This window comes from Plecotus auritus, assembly GCF_963455305.1.
Source record: "Plecotus auritus genome assembly, chromosome: 4".
Taxonomy (NCBI): Eukaryota; Metazoa; Chordata; class Mammalia; order Chiroptera; family Vespertilionidae; genus Plecotus; species Plecotus auritus.
Window position 1 is genome coordinate 184,414,810 of NC_137775.1, and position 23,726 is coordinate 184,438,535.

A 23,726-nucleotide genomic window follows, 5' to 3' on the forward strand; every position below is an offset into this window, starting at 1 on the left:
ACTAGGGACAATCAGGTATCCTATAACAAGTGGGTGGTGAAACTTTGGTACAGACCATGGAATACTACTCAGCGACAAAAAAAGAAGTTGTTAGCACATGAAATAAATTGGATGAATCCCCAGGAATAATACTGAGGGGGGGGGGGGGAACAAATCCAAAAGGATACATCTGTATGCTTCCTTTTATATAACATTTTGAAATGATAAACTTAGAGAAATGGAAAACAGATAAAGTGGCTGCCAGGGGTTAAGGAGTGGGAGGGGCGGAGAAAGGGAGGTCAAGGAGGGAGAGGGTGGGGGTGGCTATGCAAGGCGGACTTGAGGGATGTTGTGGTGCTGATGCCGTTTTGTAGCTGACTGTATCAACATCAATATGCTGGTTGAGATATTGTACTACAGTTTTGCAAGATGGTACCATTGCTTAAAGGGCACAGGAGAGCTCTTTATTATTTCTTACAACTGCATGTGCCTCTACAGTTATCTCAGAAAAGGTTTTATTTAAAAAGAATTGACGAGTTTAGGAAGAAAGTGTATATTTTCCACTCGTGTTGGGAAATGAAGGTACAGTTAAGCCACTGGCCAGCCAGGCTGTTGATGAGAAGAGAAGAGCAGGCAGTTTGGAACAGAGCTGATTCCGGGGACTGGCCCTCAGCACCCGGGGTCTCCGTCCTGTCCTGGCCAGGAGCATTACCTTGTGGCGGCCTCCATCTCTCTTTAGGGGTCCACTAAGGACCAAGACAAACTGGGGCCAACAAGGAAGCCCCTGCCTACTGATTGGTTATCCATGGCCTCTGCAGAAATTCTAACCCCATGAGCCAACCTCAGGTGAGTGTATTAGGGCCCAGCCCTATTATTTGGGATGCTGGCAAATGGAAGGAGGCATTGATCATTCAATACCAGGGACTAGAGGTCATTGAAGCCCTTGAGGGGCGTCTCGGGCCCTGCCTTGCGGTCAGCCTCTGGAAGGAAAGGAAGGTAGGGGGCGTTGGTGGTGGGTGGCCCCTTGGCTGTGCTCAGGTGTCCCAAACCCCTCAAGTCTGTGCTGATGCCTGCTGGCCTCTTGGAACTCATCACCCTGCTCTCGAGGCCCAGGCCAGTGACTAGGAGCTGTTGAGCCTCCGATCGGGCACAGGACACGTCCTCCAGTGAGTTTACCCCAAACACGACCCTTCCTCTCCATCAGAGGGCAGGGCACGCCCCCACCCTTGCTTAAACACCCTTTGGCCTTTCCTGGAGAGCATTCCTCGTATTGGAGCATTTGGGATAATTCCTTTGAAGGAGCACATTATTCCTGGGCTCTCCGCCCCACCCTTACGGTGAGGGCCGCTTTCTTTGCTGGCGATTTCTCTCTGAAACGCCCTCTCTGGTGAGCAGGACTGCAAAGTGGTTCTGGGCATGCATGCTAACATTCGCTTGCCCAGGTCCAACTCTAGCCCTCCCATTTCCTAGTGGGGAGACCTTGGGCAGAGGGTTCATGAGCTCCGTGCCCCAGCTTCCTCATCAGAGAAATGGGGATGATGGCAGCAGCTAATCTCACAAGCTGTGGTGAGGATTCAATGAGCCCCCGTGGGTAGAGAATGCCCAGAACCTGGGAAGCCTTAGGTAAATGTCAGCGGTTGCTACTATCCTTCTTCTGGCAGGCAGCAGCGTGTGAGTGAAAGCACTCTGAATTTAAACGCAGGTCCATGTGAGGGTGAGCATGAGCTTGTGTGCCTTCAGGACTAGCCCCTAACCTCTCTGTGCCTCCATTTCCATATTTGCAAAGAAAACCTGCGCTGTAGGGCTGTCCCAGGGATGAAAGGACCAGCTTTGCACACGAGGTACTCCCAGCACAACTGTGGGTGTTGTGTGTTTGTAACGGGCAGTTATTTCCGTTGGGAACCAAGGCTGTGAGATTAGTCCTCTTTCCCGCTCCATCCCCCTTGCCCTGCGCTTGAGAAAGGGAGCATCCCCATGGCAACAGCGGCAGCTGGTCCCTTGATAAGGGGAGCTGGAGCTGGGCAGCAGCAGCCACTGCAGGAGGAGCCACAGCCAGAGGCGGCCCAGCGCCAGGGAGGAAGCACGCCCTCCCCACCTCTGCACTTCGCATCCCATCCCGGCGCCTGCCCTGACAGGTAAGTGCTCTGCATTTGCTCTGCATTTGCATTCGGAGAACTTTATGGGGAGAAAAACAGGTTTCCATAAGTTATAGTTTCTTTGTTGTTGCTGGGGCAAAGAAGGCTAGAAAGTGGATGGCCGGGTTGGGGTTGGGGGGGGGGGGGGTGCTTTCTGGAGCAAGGCTAAGCTGGGACTGAGTGGGGATCAGGAGAGTCACCACTTTCCCGTCATTTTCAAGGGCGGTGGAGTCCTGAGATCTGTGAGAACCAGGGTCCTTGCAATTTAAATTGCAAAGTTTCCAGATGAACACTGGTGTGGCTGCAGATTCACACAGCAGCGTGGGGGAGGCTTATCGTTCAAGGCTGGGGAGAGTGTGCTTATCAAAAATCCTCGCTGTGCCCTACTTCACGGAGGAGTCACCCCTCCAGGAATACTGCAAATTTAGGTCTTCTCAATGAGCAAACTTGATTTTAATACGTGGTACTCTTCGACCTGAATTCAATCCTCAGGTTAAAAAGAGATATGACAAAGGATATGAATTTTACATGACCTGAGGGTCCTTTCACCCAACTCCACGTTGGGCTGTGGACATTACCTTGTCACTTTGTATGCCTTCAAGTAAATCCAGGCCTGATGACTTGGTGAGTTCTTAAGAATGCCCTTCAGCTAAGCGGAGTGTCCACTCGCTCCTTCCTGAGCATCGGTATCACCATGTCCCTAAGACCTTGCAGTTGATGGTACCTTGCATTGTTCTGATCGCATCATTAGCCTCAGACAGGCCAGAGACGGGATGAGATGATTCCACTCGTTCCGTTTAGACGTACCTGTTGTAATCACAAGGGGAGATTGAAAGAGCAAAGAAGGCAACTCACATTCCTTAAAGTGCTAGTGTGCGTGCTGGGGTCTGGGCTGGGCGCTTTACACACACTGTGCTGCTAATACTCTCAGCCCTGGAGAAGGGCCGCTATCTTGTCCATTTTACAGATGTAGAAACCAAGTTTCCAGAAGTACGTAGAACTTTCCCAAGTTCACCCAGCTAGAGAATTGCACAAGTCACCCAACATTTGTTTTCACCTCATATCACCGTCCAACACCAAATGCTTGCCATCAGTGAGGACTTTCCTGTCCACGAGTTAAATGATGTATTCTAACACCCAACTGAGAAATCTGCTCGGTGCTAAGAGAAAAGACAAAAAGGCCAGACTAGCTTCTGACCTCCAACTGACTGACCAATCCTTTTTAGCTGCAGAAATAGCACCTCTGTCTCCCTGAGGTAGTAACTAGCTCTGAGCTGGTGGGGGCAGGTTCCCCCACATGCGTCCTCAGCTTCGGCAGGCTGCTCTGGGTGCCTGTCCTTCTGCAACTTTGTGGGTGGGGTCCCTCCCTGGCATCCAGGGCCCTGGATCTCTCATTCCTTTCTCAAAAGAGAAAGCGACCTATGTAATTAATAATGATTCTCTGTGCAACATCAGTTAATGTCTCTTCTCTCCATGATATTTGCTTCACAAGTGTCTCTCTGTGGGGAGAAAAGGGTGGTGTTTTTCTCAAGTGTAAGAATTAGCAAGAGGAAGTTGCAAGAGTTTAGCATCAGGATCCTGAAAACCGCCTCCAACCCCTGGGAATGATGTCACTTGGTCTCTTGTACATGCTACACCAGACCACCCCCATGCTCTCAAACACCTCAGACAAAATAATCCAGACCCAGAATTATTTATTCTCTCGTTGAAAAATCTGAAACACTTTGAAAACCAAAAGCTTTTTGTTGTTGTTCAGGTCAACATAAATGCAATTGGTAGAAAACCTGACCTGAAAGAATACGAATTCTTTCGTGCTCTTCAGCTATATCATTTAGTGCAAATATTCATATTTTTGCTGCAGAAGTAATGCATGTGATCGTGGTGCTTGCTGAGACCCTCGGGGTGTTACATAATACCGATTTCCTGATGTCTACAGCACAGGGGCCCTGGCTTTTCAGATGAGGGAGGGCAGGCTGATATTGACAAACACAGTGGCAGTCCAAGTCATCGCTGTGTGAATGTTAAAATTCAGAGACCACGCTGAACCAATAAGTCACAAGACAATGTTAAAGGGCCACAAACCTTTGAACTAGAGAACAGCTATGGAACTCCGCCAATCTTAAGGCCTTAGCCCTTTGGGTGGAACCTGAAGACCCAGGGGAGCAGGTATGCAGGTCTGAAAGGAGTTGGTGCTTCAGGAAGATCCCCAATTATAGCGAGCTGCCAGGGGAGGTGATGACACCTTCTCGGGGCACCATGATGACAGCAATGTCCCCTCGCTGATGCTTGAGGTTGAGACAGACGATAGAGAGGAATGCACACAGACCAGGAACAGGAAGTCGAGACATTCCTTTTCTCAGTTTAAGAATTAGACTAGTCCATGTCCTATTATGGCTCAGTCCCACAGAGCACCCTCCCCATGAGGCTACACATGGAGAGTAGTGGGGGAGAGGGGTTATCTCATCCCAACATTCCACAGGCAGGTAAAATGATGGTTATTAATAAGGTGATGCTGACTTCCAAGTATCTCTCTCCTCTCCTTATTTGTTCTTGCCTCCATGTGAAGGGTTTTCTTTTTGCCAAGAAGACCATAATGACATCATCCATAATAAAAGTGTCTTCTACTCCCATGAGCAAAACACGTCCCTGACCAGCATGGGGGTATTATCTGTAATGGGAAAATCTCAAATCTATGAGGCCCCTAGCCAGCAGAGGCTTGCCAGTTCACCACCATCGTTTTTTCAGTTTCACTGATTTAAAATAGTGCTGTTTCCCCCCAGACACCAGGTGCTATCCTGGAAGGAAGCAGGTGTCCCGTGTGTGACTAATCACTGGATACCCCCACCTTGAATAAGGACTTCTGATATTTGTACAGTTCATCCCCCAAGGGCAGGCCTCTCTCTCAAGTTCAGTACAACGATAACCATTTTGCTCAGATGAAGGCTGGTGGTCTCATGGTTCAGCATCTACATGAAAATGTAAGACTCAATAAGTTCATAGAATTTTTCAGGTACACACCTGGTCTTCAGTAGCCGGCTATTTTAGTTGGGTATAGGCAAATGTTACTCACCAATGGCTGCCACTTACGTGCTACAATATGCAAAGCATGAAATGGTCCTAGTTCATCTTCAGAGTAGCTCTACAAGACAGACACTCTGATCTCTATTTTGCAGAAAAGAAAACTGAGGGTAATAATGGGGATGGAGCACAAGGGGAACTATGTCCCTGAGTGCCAGTCAGCATACTACACAGGTAATAGGCTTTGCAAATCCTCTCACAGCAGCAATAGCTTGTTGGGAGGAAGGGCATACATGATGCTATTGCTCTTTGGCTCCACTTACCCTCACTACATGATTAAGGTTTAGATATTCTATCAAAGTCATGTGGCTTTTTAGTTCAAGAGCTGAGATAGAATCTAGATCTATTTGAAAGCTCAGGTTTCAATTAAATCACCATCTACTAGGCACATAAGAGTAGTCTTATGATCTAACTACAAAGAACAGCTTACTTCGTGTTACAGAGAAGGAGGGGTATTATTGTCACGTAGCACCTAGAGTGGAAGGTAGGAGTCCTTACTTCAAATGATGACTCTGACTCAAACTGTGTAACTAATGGAAGCTCATCTTTAACCTCTTCTGGAGAATGAATATTTTGACCAGGTTCTCTCCATGGGGTGATTCTCAGCACAAAGTCTATGACAGGGCTACCATCTTTCTGCCCAAAGAAGAGGAAGATTGGTTAAGCAGATGCACAGGCCATATTTAAAGCTATAACTTTACCTCTAGACCTCAACACTGAGCCCATTCATCCTGAAAGGTGGCCCCATAGCTTTCCTCTGCACTCAAGCAGGTGGGGCCTGGCCACCCAACTTAACAACATGCTTCCTACGGTCTCAGGGAGTAGGAAGTCTGTGTGCAAACACTAAAGACAATGGTATAAATTGATCTCTACTGAGGTCACTTGGTACAATCAGTCTGCTCAGAGTGACTCTAAAAGCCAGGCTCGAGTAATCCCTTAATGGCTCCATCTGCTAAGCAATGATCTCAGCCCGTAGGGGGAGAGGCCCTCCAGCCTCTCACAGAAAACTGGCTTATTCCTCATAAGACAATGGAGTTGAACTCATTCTATGAGCTTGAAATGTTAACATAGCTGGTGTATGCGTTCCTCTGCATACCAAGGGTCTAGGAATATCAAGAGGACCAGTGGATCATTTTAATCTTATTCCTCTCCAATTATTCTTACTATGGTAGGACATGAGTAATGAGTTATCTGAAAGAAATTCAAGAAACAGAATCTAGTTTCTAATGAAGATTTCCTGTAAATCTCAACTAATGCATTTCTCATTCAGACCTGACACATGTCCATTCTGGATTTCCACTTCTCCTGGACAATGTCTACAACTAATAGCTTTGGAAAGTTCAATGGATTTGTGGTCTAGGAAAGACGGGGGTGGGGCAGGGAGGGGAAACAGACATATTCTAATGTCAGGAATCCCTAGGGAGAAAATAATAAAGATCTATTTCAAGACCTAGATTTTTTTTCTTACAACCTCTCTACTACCATTATAATATGGCTGAGAAGGAAGTCTCATCACTTTTTAGTTAGAGAATGTAATGGTCAAAACCCAGAAGATATGTTTAATTAGGGCTCCAAAAATCCACTTTATTTTTAAGAGACTGGAGTGTCTAGTGAAAGTCCACAGGAGAGGATTTGAGTCCAGGCATAGCTATTGAATAGATGTGTGAGTAAATAAATTAACTAGAATATCTGAGCCTTAGTTTCCCCCTTCTGTGAAGTAAGCACAATCTTACTTTGCAGAATTCAACAGAGAAAATATAGGGAAGGTTTAATCAATACTTTCTGCAACTCTCAGCTAACTCATTTCTAACTCAGACTTGACAAGTGTTCATTCTGAAAACCCGCAGTGCATCTGAGAGAGGACAAATATTGAATATTTGAAACATGCCAATTACCCATAAATCCATGTGCATTGATTTATTATAGCTTAGATTTTACATTTGAGCTTCTAGTAGCTAAGTAGAAGAGGCAGACTTGAAAATGGGATTGGGTTGGGAACATAGTAAGTGCTCAATAGATATACTTATTTAACAAGTGAATGAATGAACAGAAGACATATTAATGGACTTGTGTCTTATACTTCTGTTGTGCTGGGGAAGAAACACACACACCAGCCCTCCTTTGATGATGTCCACTGAGCAAATGCAGCCACTGGACCTCTCAGAAGACAGACTGGAGAAGCTCGACCCTCGTTGCAGCCACCTGGGTAAGTGCTCCAGCAGGAATGTCAGTTGTGGAAGTCAGAAGGAAGGGTCTCTGCCATTTAGTCTGCAGGCAAGTCAGAGGGAGCCCCCCTAAAACCTGATAGTTTGTGCCTTCTGATGACAGCCAACCCAGATGGACAGACAAATAGCCATGGGTTCGTGGGGCCTGCCATGTAAATATTAGCTGAAGCACTGGAGAGAAGTTCATTAGACTTCTAACAAAAAAGGAGAGAAAAGGCATTGTTATCTTTTTTGGGGTCTGAAAGGGTTCCAGACAGAGCATTTCGAGGCAATAGATGGAAAGTGGCAGTGTAGCTCGTTTTTAGTATTTCCTGGCACACACACACCCCATGTGGGGTGACAATAAAATATTTCAAATATCTCCCTTTGCCTATCCAGACAGAATTCTAAATAGCCCCGTTCTGCTTTATTGTCAATCTGTTTCCTTTCTAGAACTGACTTTTCACATAACCTTTGTAATGAAAATACCAGAAACATTTCTGCCTCTACCCATTTCTAAAAATGAGACACTCAGACTTTGACGGATGGGCCTTTTGCATATTCATAGCATTCGTTTATGCCTCGCCTGGTTATGGCTCCCCTCACCCACCACCCTTTCCCTGTTTGCCATCAAGATATTTTATGTTCCAGAATTCTCCAAAAATGGGGAAATGCGTAAATGAACTAAAAGTTAAAGTTGAAGCAAATGTCTTGGTCTGTGTACTATGGACCGAGTCATATCCTGGGGTTGAATGGTGACCCCATGACTAGTCTGTGTCCTGTCTGTACATCCAGAGACCCCCACAGCTGGGCAGCACCCATTCTGAGCAACATTCAGTCATTCATTCAACAAATGTCTATGGTATGTATAAAGTGTGTGTGTGTGTGTGTGTGTGTGTGTGTGTGCGGGGCGGGGGGGATTAAGTGTGCCATGTGGTAACAAATCTTTAAAATTGCATTTTCAACCAGGCATTAAGATTCATAGTCCCAAGAGCCTGGATTTAATCCTGATGCCTTACCCACCAGCAATGTAACCTTCAATCTTTTATTTGGCCTTCTAAACCTTGGTTTCCTCATCTGCAAATATTTAACAACTGGTAAATACAGGCATTGACAAATCAGAAAAGGTGTTGGTCCATCCCATGCATTAGAATGATTTGAATTCCCCTCCTTTTGTTGGTGTATGTAAAGGTAAAAGTATGTAGTCTGTGCCTTACACAAAGTAGTATCTCAATTAATATTTATTAAATTGAAATTGTAGGAATTAAATTTTTAAGGTGAAAGGAAATGGTTATTAATATTAAATTGTCTGAAGAGAATGATGCTGTTTGATTTTTTGGTTATATATTGTGATCTTTTGATGATGTATGGTTATTAAATATTTCTGATGATAGGTTCCTCATGTATATTGAGTTTTCTGAAACAAAGGATCATCCAGATATAAAGCCTAATAGGCCAGAAGCAGCTTGATATCAAGGATTATTTCTTACTTGTTGTTTTAGTCCTAGAGTCTAGCTCAAGGCCTGGCATACAATAGAAACTTAATCAACATTTGTTGAATAAATAAATGAATAATGACACAAGTTATGTCTAAATCCACAAAACTGAAGTGGAAAGGTTTGATGCATTTAATCTTCAATGTTTGAAAGAAATTGACCTGAATGTTTTCATAAAACAGGAAGAATAAGATAGACAGAGAGAGAGGACATGAAAAGGGAAGAGGGAAGGAGGGAGAGAGGAAGCTGTAAAGATTCAATTAATCTCTGAATTTTCCCAAATTCATTCATGGTTGTAGATCTAGCCAGACCTTATCCAGGCAATAGTGCATTTCTAGAGAAGACAAATAGCTTTATTGCCTTGTAGCTTCTTTGAATCCTAACAGAATAGGTCCTTATACATAATATGTCTCTTTATTCACTCAAGCATACATTCAACAAATATTTATTCATTGTTGCTAAGGATAAAATACAGGATACTTGTCATCAAAGAGGTCAAAGAAGACATATGCAGTAATAATACCTAGATCATCTTTTAAAGGGGTCACACGAGCAAAAAAAGCAATGGGTAAAAATTCAGAAAATGTGAACAGACACCCAGGACCGGGGTCCGTATGAAAGGACTTAGGAATATTGGGGGGCTTTTCTCTGGGCTTATCAGAAGGTGTTAGGGGTGAGCAATGGCCAGAGTGAAAATTTTTTGAGCATCTAAAATATATCAAATGTATCAAGTGTTTTATCAACATTATCAACTTCCTCTCTCTCTCTCTCTCTCCCTCTCTCCCTCTCTCTCTCTCTCTCTCTCTCAATTTAATATTTTCCCCACTTTATTTTTCATGCTTGTATTGATTTTAGAGCGAGAAGAAGGGAGAGGGAGAGAGAGAGAAACATAATGTGAGAGAGAAACATCTATCGGTTGCTTCCCATGCACACCAGAAACCAAACCTACAACCTGGGCACGTGCCCTCACCGAGAACCCAACCAGCGACCTTTCAGAGCACAGGGAGACACTTAACCAACTGAGCCACACTGGCCAGGCCAATATTATCCCCACTTTAAAAGCTGAGAGAATATCAAAGTTTCTAGAAATTAAGGCCCAAGTTCTCAGAACTAGCAAGTGTCAGAGTCAGGATTTGAACTCCGATCGGTCCTTCTCCACCTACTCAGCATTCAACGCATTTATGGGAAGAGAGGCGATTGAGAATAAAATTACAAAAGAGCCTATGATCCTTCATCTCTAAGAAGGCTCTTGGGCAAACAGTAGCCGTGGAAAACCAGGGCAGTGAAAAGACCACCGTGAAGCCCCAGTGTGAAGGACCCGTGTGACCTGGCTGCCATGGAAGTGACGGTGGGTGAGGTGCTGAACACCCTATTACAAGACCCAAGGCAGCATGAGGTTCCTAGGGGCCCTTGGGGTCTCCAGAGAAAGCCAGCCTTGAGCAAAGGACATTGGGAAGGAGCATTTAGCCCAGAGAACCCGTTCTCCCAGCAGAAATGTGACTGAAACCCAGTCTGTGGCTTGCCTAACGATATTTTAAAGTTTTCTCTTTGCCTTGACTATCCATCCCATTCCAGTTCACTTGGAGTTTTACAGAATTCTAGTTCCATTTGGTTATGTGCATTCATGCAAGGCTGCTAAGGTTCCCTGTAGAAAAGGCCATAGAGGAGAAATACTTTATTTGCAGAGCGCTGGCTTCTGCCCCTTCTGTCAGGTAGAACTGGAAGCCAACCAGTTTGTGACCAGACGCTTACCCATGTCCCGTTGTTTTTGCTCCCTTTGCATCCTGTCACAATCAGATGACCTTTCTGACCAGTTCATTAAGGATTGTGAGCTCAAGAAGAAGCCAAAAAAGGGGAAAAACGTACAGGCTGCCCTGAACATCGAGGCAGACCAAAGAAAACCGCGGAGGAAAGACACCCCCGTGCCGCACATCCCGCCTTTCAGACCTGGTAAGGGCCACGAGTCGGCTCGCTCCCCGGTAAAGGGGACCTGCTTGTCGCTAGATCGCATGGGGCTTGCAATTTGTTTTTCTGAAAAATTTGGGGGTTTTGTAATCATTGGTACAATTCATGCATCTGTCTTTGTTACAATACACACAGTTGCTATAACAGATAAATTCCAAAATATTAGTGGGTGGAACAATACAGGTTCATTTTTCTCTCATCATTAGTAGCAGCTGGGGGTGGGGGAGGCAAGCTCTGCTCCAAACAGTCCTTCAGGGACTCCGGTGGGGGGAGGTGGACACATTCTCAGCACACGGCTTCCGGGGTCACACACACATGGGCCCCCATCAGCCTCCTCTACATGGGCCTCCAACAGCCTCCCACACATAGGCCTCTGCCAGCCTCCCACACACGGGCCTCCATCCTCCCACACACGGGCCTCCATCAGCCTCCTGCACGCGGGCCTCCATCAGCCTCCTGCACACAGGCCTCCGCCAGCCTCCCACATGCAGGCCTCCATCAGCCTCCTGCAGGCTGGGGAGGCAGAGTGGAGGGCAGACCTGCACAGGCTCCCGTTACTTCCTCCCGTCACAGGCCTCACCTGAGCGCAGGGAGGCTGAGCAATGCAGCCCAGCTATGTGCCCTGGAGCTAAGTGAATGGCTTGGGAATAGCTGAGGTGTCCCTATGGCAACCTGGCATGTGACATGTGATACTTTCTTGTTCCCAAGTGTTCTTTTTTGTCTTATTCCTCTATCTCCCTCCCTCCAGACCACTTATTTAAGGTCCTCTCTAGTCACAGCCCACTCACAGGGATACAAAGCAAATAGAACACAGAGTGGTCTGGGAAGGACCAATGTTACCCCCCCGCCACCACCAAATTTAATCTCAAAGGAAAGAAGGAAGGGAGGAAGGGAGGGAGGGAGGGAGGGAGGGAGGAAGGGAGGGAGGGAACAAACAACAGAAGCACAGATATAGCTGAACTATGAAGTAAGAAGGAATGTCACACTGGAGGTCCTTACATGAGGACCCAGGAGCTCAGTCTGGGCGGTGAATGTGGGACGGTTATAGAGGAGGCTGTTTTCAGAGAGTTTCTAAATGATGGAGAAAACCTTCCCATGAAGAGAGGTGAGAAGGCAGGTGGGTGGAGGTAGGGAACTAAGTCAGTCATTGAAGCGTGGAGCACGTGGCTTGCAGAACAGTGACTAACCCATCTCTCTGATGGAAGAGACAGGTGAACTTGGCTCGGACACCTATGGGCTGCATTACCGTGGGCACGTTCCCTTACTTCACTTTCTTCAGATGTGTGGTGGTGGCAGTAATATCACATTCAAACCAGGCAAATAAAACCCTCCTCGTAGAAAATGTTCTCTGGTGCACCTCAATAGATACTAATTCTCAGAAAGAAAGTGCTTTTATTACAGTAAGTTTGAAAAGATATAGGCACAGCCATCTCCAAGTATATGTGCAAAGATGGATGCACAGACCTGGACTCTGAGGATGCATGTATTTGACCTTGTCTCTCCCTGATTCCCTCACTATCAGGTGTGCTTTCAGAACATTTAATTACAAGATACGAGGACCAAGAGAGACACCCAAAGAGCAAAACGAGCCCAGCTCTTCAGAACACTGACCTGGAACAGAAGAAGCCAAGGAGAAAAGACACACCTGCCCTGCACATGTCCCCCTTTGCAGGTAAAAAGAGCTGGTGCAGCCCGTTCACAGGGGTGGTGGGAACAGGTCAAGGGCCTCACCATCTGGAGGTGCCACGGGCATGGCCTTTGTCCTGCCCAGCAATCTGTGTCGCTCAGAGTGCTCTGGAGAGGAGCAGCATTTCCTGCTGCTTTTCAGGTTTACTCTCATAGCAGCTCCCCAGGGCTGACGTGGAGATGGGGAGGGTCAGGAGAATTACTCATCCTTCAGCAGAACTGGCCAGACACACCGCGCCAATGAAACAAATGTCAGCGGGTCCTTGAGGAGAGTTGAAATATCTTCCTCCCCAGTCTTCCGAGGATCATGCACCCTACAGCTGATGGCTGATTCTCCTAAGACACCTGGATACATGGGCCAAATCCTCAAAATGAGAGAGAGAGAGAGAGAGAGAGAGAGAGAGAGAGAGAGAGAGAGAAATGCAGATATAATGATAGCTGTCTTAATATGTGTGAAATCAAGCCAAGAAATCTTGCTAACATTGCTCACAACCCCAGGCTAGAAAGCAGCCAGTCCAGTATATACACTCTTGCCCCTTGGAATTGTATGTGAAAGTTGGGGGATAAGACATGTACATTCATAATTAGACTGTGTGTGTGTGTGTGTGTGTGTGTGTGTGTGTGTGTGTTATATGGATAGCTGGGTTGTTTGGCGAGTAGAGGATGGAATTTTATAAACCAGCTGAATAATGTAATAAAGTAATTATTATATCCCTTTACAGATAAACTGAGAGAGAATATAAGTAACTTAGCCACTTTGAGGTCTTCTGTGGATGAAGTTGATGGGTGGGTGACTGATTGGATTGATGATGGGATGATTAGATGATGGATGAATGGATCAAATCATGCTAAAAATCAAACCCTGGAAGTTATAACCAAGGTCTGTCTCACCTGTGGGCAGTGTTTCATTGTACTATGTTAGTATAACAATCTGAACTAGCTCTGATTTAGACATGGACATGCAAATACCAAGACTTTGTCATCTCTTTTACTATTGTTCTTGTTTTGTAGCTGTTATTTATTTACATCAGTGAGTTGTTTGATGAATTCATGAGAACTGGCCTGGGATTGCCGTAGGTTGCTGGCATTGGCCTGGATGTCTAGTCCAGTCTTGTGTTTATAGCCATACTCAATAAGTACTTTGGTGTTTTTATTTAATATAATGTCTTTGGAAATCACAATTCTGTAGTTCCCAATTCTCCATTAGGAGATTGTATTTTTATTGAAGTTCTTCTAGAGGAAGACTTGGTAGAGGAATCACCTTACTATAAAGCATTGCACATGGGCTTTGGAGTTAGAAAGGTCTAGGCTTGATGTCCAGTTCAGCTCCATTCTGATTTTGGGACCCTGGGCAACACAAACCATAAGAGCCTCCTTTGCTTCATCCATCTCTGAAAGGGCCATAAAACCTGCCCCCTAGTTTGTTAACACAGTTGAATAAAGTATATATAATACATTTAGCACAGTTCCTGATTTATTGAAAGACCTCACTACCTGTTAGTTTCCCTCCATTCTCTGTTCAACCTTATATTTTTGAGATAAGCCAAACCATTTCTAGAGGTGAGGATTTTCCTAGCCACCATGTTTTACTTACCTCCTCATATCGACCTGCTAATTCCAGGAAGTTCCTAAAATGTTGAGCTCTGTTTATCTGGCCATGGAAGCAGCCCACATCCTAATATCTACAACATAAGAGAGCAGCTTCTGATTGAGTAAAAAATGTTTATCCAATAGTGCGAAGTTCACAGAGCTGGAGGGGGGATGCATATCCATAGACTCTGTACACATTATGAAATTGCTTAAATCAACAAATATCTGTGCTGTATTTGCAATCATAGTTTCTATGATTCTAGCTTTTATTCGCATATTACTGAAGTGCTTTATTTTGGAAGAGCCTTTTAGTATCTAAAGATTTGGCAATCATTGAAATGCCAGTTAAGTTGACAAGGATAGAGCCCTCAGCAGATGTTCAGAGAGACTCACATTGGTGCTGATAGGGTATTGAGAGGAACTCAGAGACAAACGCACTCCAGAGATATCTCCTCTCATTAGTCCTTGGCACGTGTAGACTGGACAAGGATTTGCTCTGTTCTAAATATCTTGCTAACTACATTCATTCCTCTAGGTTAATGAGCTTATTTGATGGGTTCCAATTGCCAGATAACTCCTCAGTGAGGAGTCATCTTGGACTTCATCGCCAGCCCAAGGTTTGCTCCCAACTTGGCCCACAGTCACCAGCCCCCCCCCCCTCCGCCCCCCGCCGCCCATCTTGGTGACTGTATGGCAGGGAGCATTGGGTTGTGATTGGTCAAACTTCAGTAACTGAGGTCTACGTAAGGAAAATGAAGTCTTTAGTTAAATCTTTGGGAAAAGGGACCAGAGAAAGTAGAGAGTAATGAGGTTAGAATCATTGAAAAGAAGCCTTCTGGAAAATTGGGTCATGAGCTTTTGGATATCATAGCTCAATACCATACTTGTAGAAAGAAGACTGATACGTCCTTTGAAAGTTACCCCTCTCTATTCTTCTGGGAATAGAGCATTCTCTCTGGAGTGGTTGACCAGGAAAGGCAGTATCTGAGCCCTGGCTCCCATAAGTCAGAGGCACACACCTGCAATGCAGGTGAGCAGCTTTAGTTGGTGCTCTGGATGGGATCATGGCCTAAGACAGCTTGTTGCAAAGCTGATTGACCCGTAGAGACCTTGGACTGATGGTTTTGGCCTTAAAAACACAGCAAGATCTAACAGGCAACTGACATTTTCTAAATCTTTACTGTTTTCCAAGTCCTGTGCTGGATATAAAATATGATTCAGTGGGGGAGACTGACATATTGTCCAGTGATTCCTACAATGTAACAGAGCTTCAATAAGGTGTGATTGGCACCTAAAAGAATGTTGGCCTAGATCTATCTGATGGTGGCATCACTCCCTGTGGGAAATACAAATTCTTTTACGGCTGGTTTTACAGATGATAAACTGAGGCCTAGATAGGTTAAGCGACCTGCTCAAAGTTGAATGACTACCAAAGACAAAGCTTTCTGACTATAGGACATTCCTCCAGTGACACACCTCTGCTCCACACTGGGTTAAACCAGAAAGACAGTGTTTGGCAAACCTTATTCATTCTCAACTCACCAAAGCCAACAATAGTAAGCATTAAGAATAAGAAGGTAGCCCTAGCTGGTTTGGCTCAGTGGATAGAGCGTCAGCCTGCGGACTGAAAGGTGCCGGGTTCGATTCCGGTCAAGGGCACATGCCCAGGTTGTGGGCTCGATCCCCAATAGGGGGTGTGCAGGAGGCAGCCTATCAATGATTCTCTCTCATCATTGATGTTTCTATCTCTCTCTCCCTCTCCATTCCTCTCTGAAATAAATAAAAATATATTGTAAAAAAAAGAATAAGGTAGTGATTATATAGAGATGCAGACGCTACTGATAGAAGCTTCATTCTAGGCCATGATATACATGAAATCAAGATTTTGATGAACTACCATATATTTTCCATTATAAGATATTAAAATTAATGCTTAGCTACCCCAAAACAGATGCTGGTTCCCTTTTCACTTGCTATTGTCTCCTCTGTTCCTGTGGAAAGCCACGCCCACTCTGGGAAGGGCTGACCTTGATGGCTGACCTTGATTTCAACAGGTGCCTCCCTTCCCTGAAATCTCCAGTTGCTCATATGGCTAGGGTTCAAGGACACCCCAAATAATCAGAAAGTTGACTGGGGCCGAAACCGGTTTGGCTCAGTGGATAGAGCGTCGGCCTGCAGACTGAAGGGTCCCGGGTTCGATTCCGGTCAAGGGCATGTACCTTGGTTGCGGGCACATCCCCAGTGGGAGGTGTGCAGGAGGCAGCTGATCGATGTTTCTCTCTCATCGATGTTTCTAGCTCTCTATCCCTCTCCCTTCCTCTCTGTAAAATATCAATAAAATATATTTTTTTTAAAAAAGAAAGTTGACTGGGATCTGGGAATTTTAAGGCTCTTGCTTTTTTTGAATGAACCCCAAATTTGGCTTCAAGCAACATCAAGGAAGGTGAGATGAAAAGTTTGTGGGCTCAGCATAGCCACCTCTGTGTTCTCCAACAAGATAGCCTTCATTCCCAATACAAACCCAAACCTCCACACAGCTGGTACAGGAGAAAAATATCTCCCTCCATGTTTCATAGGTGATTTATGCAAAAGACTTCGCTTCAGCTACATTCTTGAAATTGGTTTCTTCTTCAATAAATATCAGCTAATTGGTAAAGAGCCCATATGAACGAACTAGGGACTGAATCAAATGAGTAGCTATTAAATCAACACACAGTCTTCGTTAATTTGCTGCTGTTGAATGGATTCCAGGGTTGTCGAAAGGCCTCTTGTGGTGCACAGTTTTCCTCCCTGACGTTTAGATCTTTATGAAATGCTTCCTGAACTGCAAGGTCTCTGATGAGGAGGAGGAGGGTAGGGGGGTGCGAGGCATTGATGGGAAACAGAACTCTCTGACTGGGGGCACCACAAAGGGCTGACCTTGAGTCACAGCTTCCTTGGTGTTTTCATTCACGTGACCCTACCTTTCCAATTCACAGGATGAGCACAACCACCCAGACCTCCTCGGGTGGTCTTTTCTGGGCTGATGGGTCCAGAAAATTTTGTTCAGGCTTCAGACTTTCACAGACCTGTACAATTTTAAAACAAAATATTGTGGAGCCCACTAGAGGGAGGGATAGCAACCTTGCATTTTGCCTAGTAAGGATGCTGAGAAAGAAACCATCTAACAGCCCTAAAATTTCATAGAAGTTATTTCAATCCCCCAAAGAAAAAGAATCACCTTGCAACAAAGAGCAGTGTTTTCATACTGGAGCCATATCGCTGTCTGAACAATTCATGACTCATTCCGTATTTTCTCATTGTGCTCTGAGCTATGGTAACTTACTATGGACTAGTACTGACATTTAGAAGTGGCGTGTTCACAGCCTAAGCTCAGTATTTTCCCCGGATGTTAGTAAGATGTGTGTAAGGTTGACTTCGTCAGGCTTACCAGTTCTTTACAAAAGGAAAATAAACCATCTAACAGTGAAAGGAGAGGAAAGCAGGCTTTTCGTTGCTCACAGGTGTGGCGCAGTGCTGAGCATTGGTCCCTGCTTCTTAATTAATTGTGGAAATAACCCTTTACATAACTACCCCTGTCCTCGTTTCCATAAGAAAACATTGAGGTGTGAAGGTGTTGACTGGCCCAACACAGATTGAGTGGCAGAATGAGAATCCAAGTCATCTGGGCTCCAAAAGGCATGTGCTTCCCACCATACAGGGCCACAAGCGTAAACAGAGAATGTAGAGAAGAGGGTGGCAGTTGCCTCCGACCCCCAGGGCGACCATCCCCTTGTAGCCAGCATGGTGTCCTCATTGAGCCACAGTTCCTCTGGGGACGCCAAATAGGGCCACCCTGCTCCCTCTCTCTGGGTTGGCGCCGTTAGCTGTGCAGGCGCTGAGAGGTTTCGGGGTCGCTGTGCTGGAAGGCTGTCTGATATTTTGATTAGAGGCGCCTAATTGCAGACCTGTGCTTTGTTTTGCAGATGTGACATTGCTCAGGGAGGAGAGACCCAAAGTGATCCTGGAAGATGAGGAAAAGGATGGTGACAAGATGGCTATTTAAAGCTATTCGCCCTGAGACCACTTGTAAATAGGTTAGGATGGTTCCCTACGCGACCTAGAAAAAACAGACGTGTTGCTGCTCTCATTTTATCACAGTCCTCCTTTACGATCAGACACCTTTCCCCAGAGGACGCACCATGTCAGCTTGCCGGCCGCCAATCTGCCCCTCTTCTCCCCTGATCTGGTTCCTATTCCCATTTCGTGAGTTTTCATGTTCAGATGCAGTGAAGGGAGCAGACCGTCATCCTAAATTGGGAGGTAACAGGGAAAGCTCTGGTGTTTCGCTTCTGCATCTTCTGGGTCAATTCCTGGAGCAAAGGACACAGAGAACGTGGGATCCTTTGTGTCTTGGCTTACGCTGCTGGGCGGGACTTGACTAACACCATCCAAACGCCAGTTCAGGTGGGGGCTCCCAGCTGCCAGTGAGGGAGATGAGAGTGTGCATGTTAGAAACTCTCTGGTTGCTTTGGAAACATGGTCTTGTATCGCTCTCATCTTTTCTCAAAAGTCCAAGTGTCCCCTGACGACATTCCTGAGACCCTTGTAACTGATGCCCTAACGGTGACTAGATGAGCTAGGGGAGTCCGCCCAGCCAATCACACCATGGCTGAAAATACCAGAGGAAGAGCGTTCTGGTCTATCTGGGAAGCTTAGCACTATGTCCTATTTGTCTTTATTTTTTAGAACATCCTTTAACCATGTTGGCCTAAAACTTGTGAATTGTGTCACAAGTGAATCCGTACTAACTAATAGCAGGTAAAATACCAACGCTTGTGATGACTTTACTTTGAAAAAATTAATTGGAAGGCCATGCGTATATGTTTAGCATCTTCACTTATTTAGACCTCAGCATGCTTCCCTGGAGAGGAGGGAAAGGTGTGGCCTTAGCTAATGGCAGAAGTCTCACTATAGCCCCCCAGCCTGCAGCGTGTGGGTACCGGGGGAAGGCTTTGCACAAACGAGGGCCTCATCCACCAGGTGAGGGGCATGGGGAAAGGCCAGATCCTGCCTCAAAGGGATCGTTTGGAAGTTCTGTATCTACCCTGGCTCCAACAGTTTGGTAATCCTTCTCTTTATGTCCTTCTCACAAACGTGGAGAAGATGCAGCCCCTGCCGGTAATAAAGATGCTTCTCACCCCGCTGGACGTCCTGGCGCCTTTCTCCTACAAATACTCTGTGCTTCCCATCACAAAGGGGAGGCTGCGAAAGAGATTTACGGAATTGTTTGGTTTGGTTTTGACCCACAGAGGTTTAAAAATGTTCGAATGAGTCGTTGACATTTAACAATCGAATAAGGAAAATTGACATAAAATTCCAGATTTCTAGATTCTCTTGGAAAAACACCTTGGATCTGGCAACTCTGGGCCCAATGTGAAGCCTGGCAAGCGTCAGCTGGCACTGAGCATGGTGCCCTTTTAGAAGGAACTTAGGTTCTTCATCTCATCACCTGGCCCACCTGGCATATTCACCCACTGGTTCCAGCCTCCAGCCTTAACACTGGAGTCGGGAGCCCCTGGTGAGTCCCCACCCCCTACCTGTGGTCCTGACGCTCTCTCCCCAGTCTGATCCCAGGGCTCCACTCCCGCTGCCGATGGCCCTAATCACAGCCTCGGGAAGAAGGGAGGAAGGCTGTGGCCAGGCTGGTAGTTGAAGTGAAACAAGCCACCGTAAAGATTTTAAGAAGCCAAAAGTAAGTCCAGGCCTGTGGATAACAGGATTCTGTCACCACCAGCAGCAGTTTTTACCAAGGGATTCTCACTACGAAAACAAAGATGCCGTCTGGGCCTTTCAGACTTGCTACACAAGCACGAGCTACTCCCACAGCCGTGCCCACGGGGTGGGCTCCAAAGAGTCCTCCCCATTTCTAACTCCCTGGGGTGAGGTAGGAAGTAGACTGGCTGTTGTAGAGACAAAGGCCTTGGGTTCTAGCCCTGATAGTGCCACAATGAGCAAGTCCCTGGAACTCTGTGTGTCTACCTTGAAAATGAGGAGAATCATCCCTAGTTGGTCTTCTTCATAGTTTGAGAATTAAATGAGATCATGTATGGCAAAGAGCTCTGTAAGCTAAAAGCCGTATCCATCTATAACACAGGACAACTTTAAGATACATTCAGAGGATGGACTGTGTCTTTTCCATAGCCAAGTCCCCATCGCCTGGGTATTAAGTGGGTAGCAATTAGGTGCACTTGACCGACAGCCTCTGAAGACGTACTTCAAGTAAGGGGTCCCAAACTGAAAGGCCAGCCTCCTCTTCCTGGGAAGATGGTCTTCGTAACAGTGCCAGCCTCAAAGGGGCACACACAGAATGGTGGGGGACAAGGCCAGCCAGAACATCTGACCAACCCTGGACAACTTGGGGTGGTTCGGATGGAAGCCAGATCTCCCTCACTTCCCCTGACCCACGTGGCTTTTTTCCAGGCACATAGAGGTTTAACAATGAAGATCACATTCAGATTCAAATAGCACTCAATTCATCGTGAGTGACTTTTCTCCAACTAAATAGTCATATTATGGAAATGGATGCCGCACGGTGGCCCATTCAGAAAGAAGGTCCACATGAAAGGCATCCCAACAGAACTGGCCCACCAGTGGGCCATCTGTTCACGCTGAAGGCATCCACCCATCCCCAGTCTCTCTGAGACAAGGAGACACTACACTCTTGAAAAGCCCCACACAGGATCGGTGCCTTCATTTAAATCCAGACTTTCTTTAAAAGCTGCTGCCTGAGATCCCAGCCAGCTTCTGATGCTTCATTACCACGTGGGAAAGCCGAAGCTGGTGTTGAAGGATCAGGCGAGGACCATAAAGGACTCATGCAGTGCTTCCTTTTAAATTTGAAGAGTGAACCCTCCCACCCCCAGCCTGGTTGGTCCAAGTTATTTTCTCAAAACAAAGACTGAGGTGGCATGTGGTTAGGAAAAGAAATCAGCCCAGCAATGATGTTTCCCAGCTGAGAATACGGGGCTAGCTCCATGATGGTTTGTGCAGAACCTCTGCCATCTTGGGGACACGGGGCTCCCTTGACACGTGTGATTTGTAAGTGTGAAAGTTTTACTCAAACAGCTCCCCGAGGCCGTGTGTGAATGCACCCAGTGGCTGCACCAAGAATACCCACTTCAGCTCCTGGACACAGGATGGTCTTTGAACTGGCTTTCAGGCATCATCTCTACAGGGGTCAGAACACGATAATGACCATAAGCGATGACCCAAAAACTAGGGCAGAAAACGCTGCACAAATAAGGGCTCCAGAGACACTGGGCTCCTGACAGTTCCTGATATGTGCAGCGCTCTCTCCTACCACAGCATCCTGCCACCGCCAGGATGCTCCCCGCTTGTCCCCCGAGACCCCCACCCCTGCCCCGATGCCCAGTGAAGTCCCACTCAGCATAACGCCCCTTCCTCAGGGAAACACTTCTCATCCTTTTGACCAGGTCGGTGACTCCATCATTTGCATCATTAACTACCACATTCTCTTCCCCATCGTCCTTACCTCTTTTCATGGCCCTCCATGTGTGACACTGACTCACAGCTACCTCCTCGCGTTTGTGTGAGGCCCAGGGACACAGGGTTGTGTCTGGTTTTGCAGCCACTCATTCGCTATACCTGGCATAGAGTTTAGCATGGTGTAAATGCTCAAGAAATACCAATGAGGAGAGAGGGAGGGAGGGAGGGAGGGAGGGAGGGAGGGAGGGAGGGAGGGAGGGAGGGAACGAACTTTGTAAGAAGCCACGCTTGATAGCACAAGGTTGCCATGCCATGCCATCAGCCTCGCTGAGGAACTCACGGTTACTAACTCCCGCAGGTGACTGGATAGTCACCACCGAGCTGACCTTGAACCCCAGCCACAGCAAGCTGGTCGGCTTCCTGGACCCAGGGCTTCCCAATGAACAGCCACCTCCCCAAGAACAGGTCCCTGTTACCAAGTCCTCCTCCCCGCAGGCAGGAGTGGGGATCAGAGAGAGGGTGTGAGCGTGGTGGGCAGCCAAGGTGAGGACCTCACTGACACTGGAGCTGGGGAGTCTGAGCCTGAGGGCAGCGCAGGGGGAGGGGGGGCTGTGCTCTGACGTCTAGGACTCCTGCTCTTCAAAACGCTGTATCATCGCTGTATATGCTCGCCCTGGTGGTCACGCAGTGTGAGGGCAAAGTGGCACCTGACACACCAGCGTGAGCTCCCCCCTTCACTGAAATGGGCCATCCCACATGTGAAGGTCAACACCACAGCCACAGGGATCAACTCAAAGACGGCAGTGCGGCCTCTCCGTCCGGAGGAAGGCCTCTGGCTCTCACAGCCAAGGGCCTTTAGTTTAGCGGAAATCATGCGAGGACATCCAATGCACGGGACACAGGGAGCCCAGGGCTAAGTGGGAGCACATGGGAAGCTCATGTGTCCTCCTCCTGGCCGCCCCTCCTTGGTGGCCTGTAAGGAAGGCCTCGCACTTGGCCAAGCAGGTCAGAAAGCCTGGAAGTAGGTCACTGGGGCACCAAGCCTTCCTGAAGCCGCCTCCACCCGGAGAGGCCTCGGTTCACACTCAGCGACCCGGCACCGAGCACGGAGGGTTCATTGCATGGGTAATGGATGGGTTTTAATATGCGTTTGCAAGCTCTGTCTCTCCGACACCCCGTGCTTTTCCGAATAGGAACGGCATCCCTGGTGACGCCTGGGTCTGTGCCGCAGCCAAATCGCAGCCGCCCTCCTCGGGAGCCAAGCAAAAAGCCAGCCATAAAGAAAACCAACTAGCAGCTCAGCGGGTGCAGTTCTTGGGCAGAGGCACGTTCATAATTTGTAACTGTGTCGTTATAAATCCCCTCCCAGAGCGCAGCTCTAACGACCCGGATCGACAGGAAGCCTGTCGTTGTTCTCCGTGCGGGTATTTGGTGAAGGAGCAGCGCAGTTGCCAACAGCACAAATATCTCTCCTCGGTGGTGCTGGAACGCATTATTTCAGACTCAGAAGTTAAGGAGTCAGGGCCTGGATTCCGGGACCGGCCTCTCCAGTAAAAGTCCTGTCAGCCACAGACACTCATTTCACAGGAAAAGGAGAGGCATTTGGCTTGTCCCGGGGGGTTCAGGACACAGCCTGCATCACCAATCCTCAGCGGCATGTTTGTGTGTCTAGGAGCGGGTGCGTATAAATCTCACCCAACATGTTCTTCCCCGCCAATGCCAAGGACACGGAGCTGGTTGGAGGAGGAGTGACTGGCTTCCCCGCCAATAACAGCCTCAGCTTCACCTCCTCTCCTCCCCTGCTGAGCAGGTTTATCCAGACGCCCGGGATGAGACTGGTCACTTCCTGACACCATCCAATCAGAGCAAAGCTCTACTTCTAAACATCCTCCCCAAATTATCTGCCAAAGTCCTCTCACACCCTCTCCCCCAGACACCCCACACGGAACTGTTCGTGGTGACCCCTTCCCCACAAGGAGGCACACAGCCCCTTGTTCACCTCCGGGCATGATGCTGGTGGGTGTTCCTCCAAGGCCTTGATGCACGTCTTATAAGCGGCCAACTATGCTGTCCACACGCTTTCTAATTCTCCTCGTTAATTCTCC

General features: G+C 47.1%; 1 protein-coding gene across 1 annotated transcript; it reads left to right on the forward strand.

Annotated features, from left to right (window-relative positions):
* The first annotated feature begins 1,095 nt into the window (after positions 1-1,095).
* Positions 1,096-19,321, forward strand: PPP1R17 (protein phosphatase 1 regulatory subunit 17). Its single transcript, XM_080664113.1, has 5 exons — positions 1,096-2,114; positions 7,292-7,398; positions 10,690-10,842; positions 12,380-12,529; positions 18,099-19,321. The coding sequence occupies exons 1-5, from the start codon at positions 1,954-1,956 to the stop codon at positions 18,176-18,178; spliced, it is 651 nt and encodes a 216-aa protein (XP_080520239.1). The 5' UTR covers positions 1,096-1,953; the 3' UTR covers positions 18,179-19,321.
* Positions 19,322-23,726: the final 4,405 nt, after the last annotated feature.

What these genes read in the sequence shown, in the direction of transcription:
- PPP1R17 (XM_080664113.1), top strand. Translation starts at nt 1,954, where the DNA reads ATGGCAACAGCGGCAGCTGGTCCCTTGATAAGGGGAGCTGGAGCTGGG. An exon ending in CCCTCGTTGCAGCCACCTGG is followed by an intron (nt 7,399 to 10,689) that starts GTAAGTGCTCCA and finishes TGTCACAATCAG; the next exon opens with ATGACCTTTCTGACCAGTTC. An exon ending in GCACATGTCCCCCTTTGCAG is followed by an intron (nt 12,530 to 18,098) that starts GTAAAAAGAGCT and finishes TTTGTTTTGCAG; the next exon opens with ATGTGACATTGCTCAGGGAG.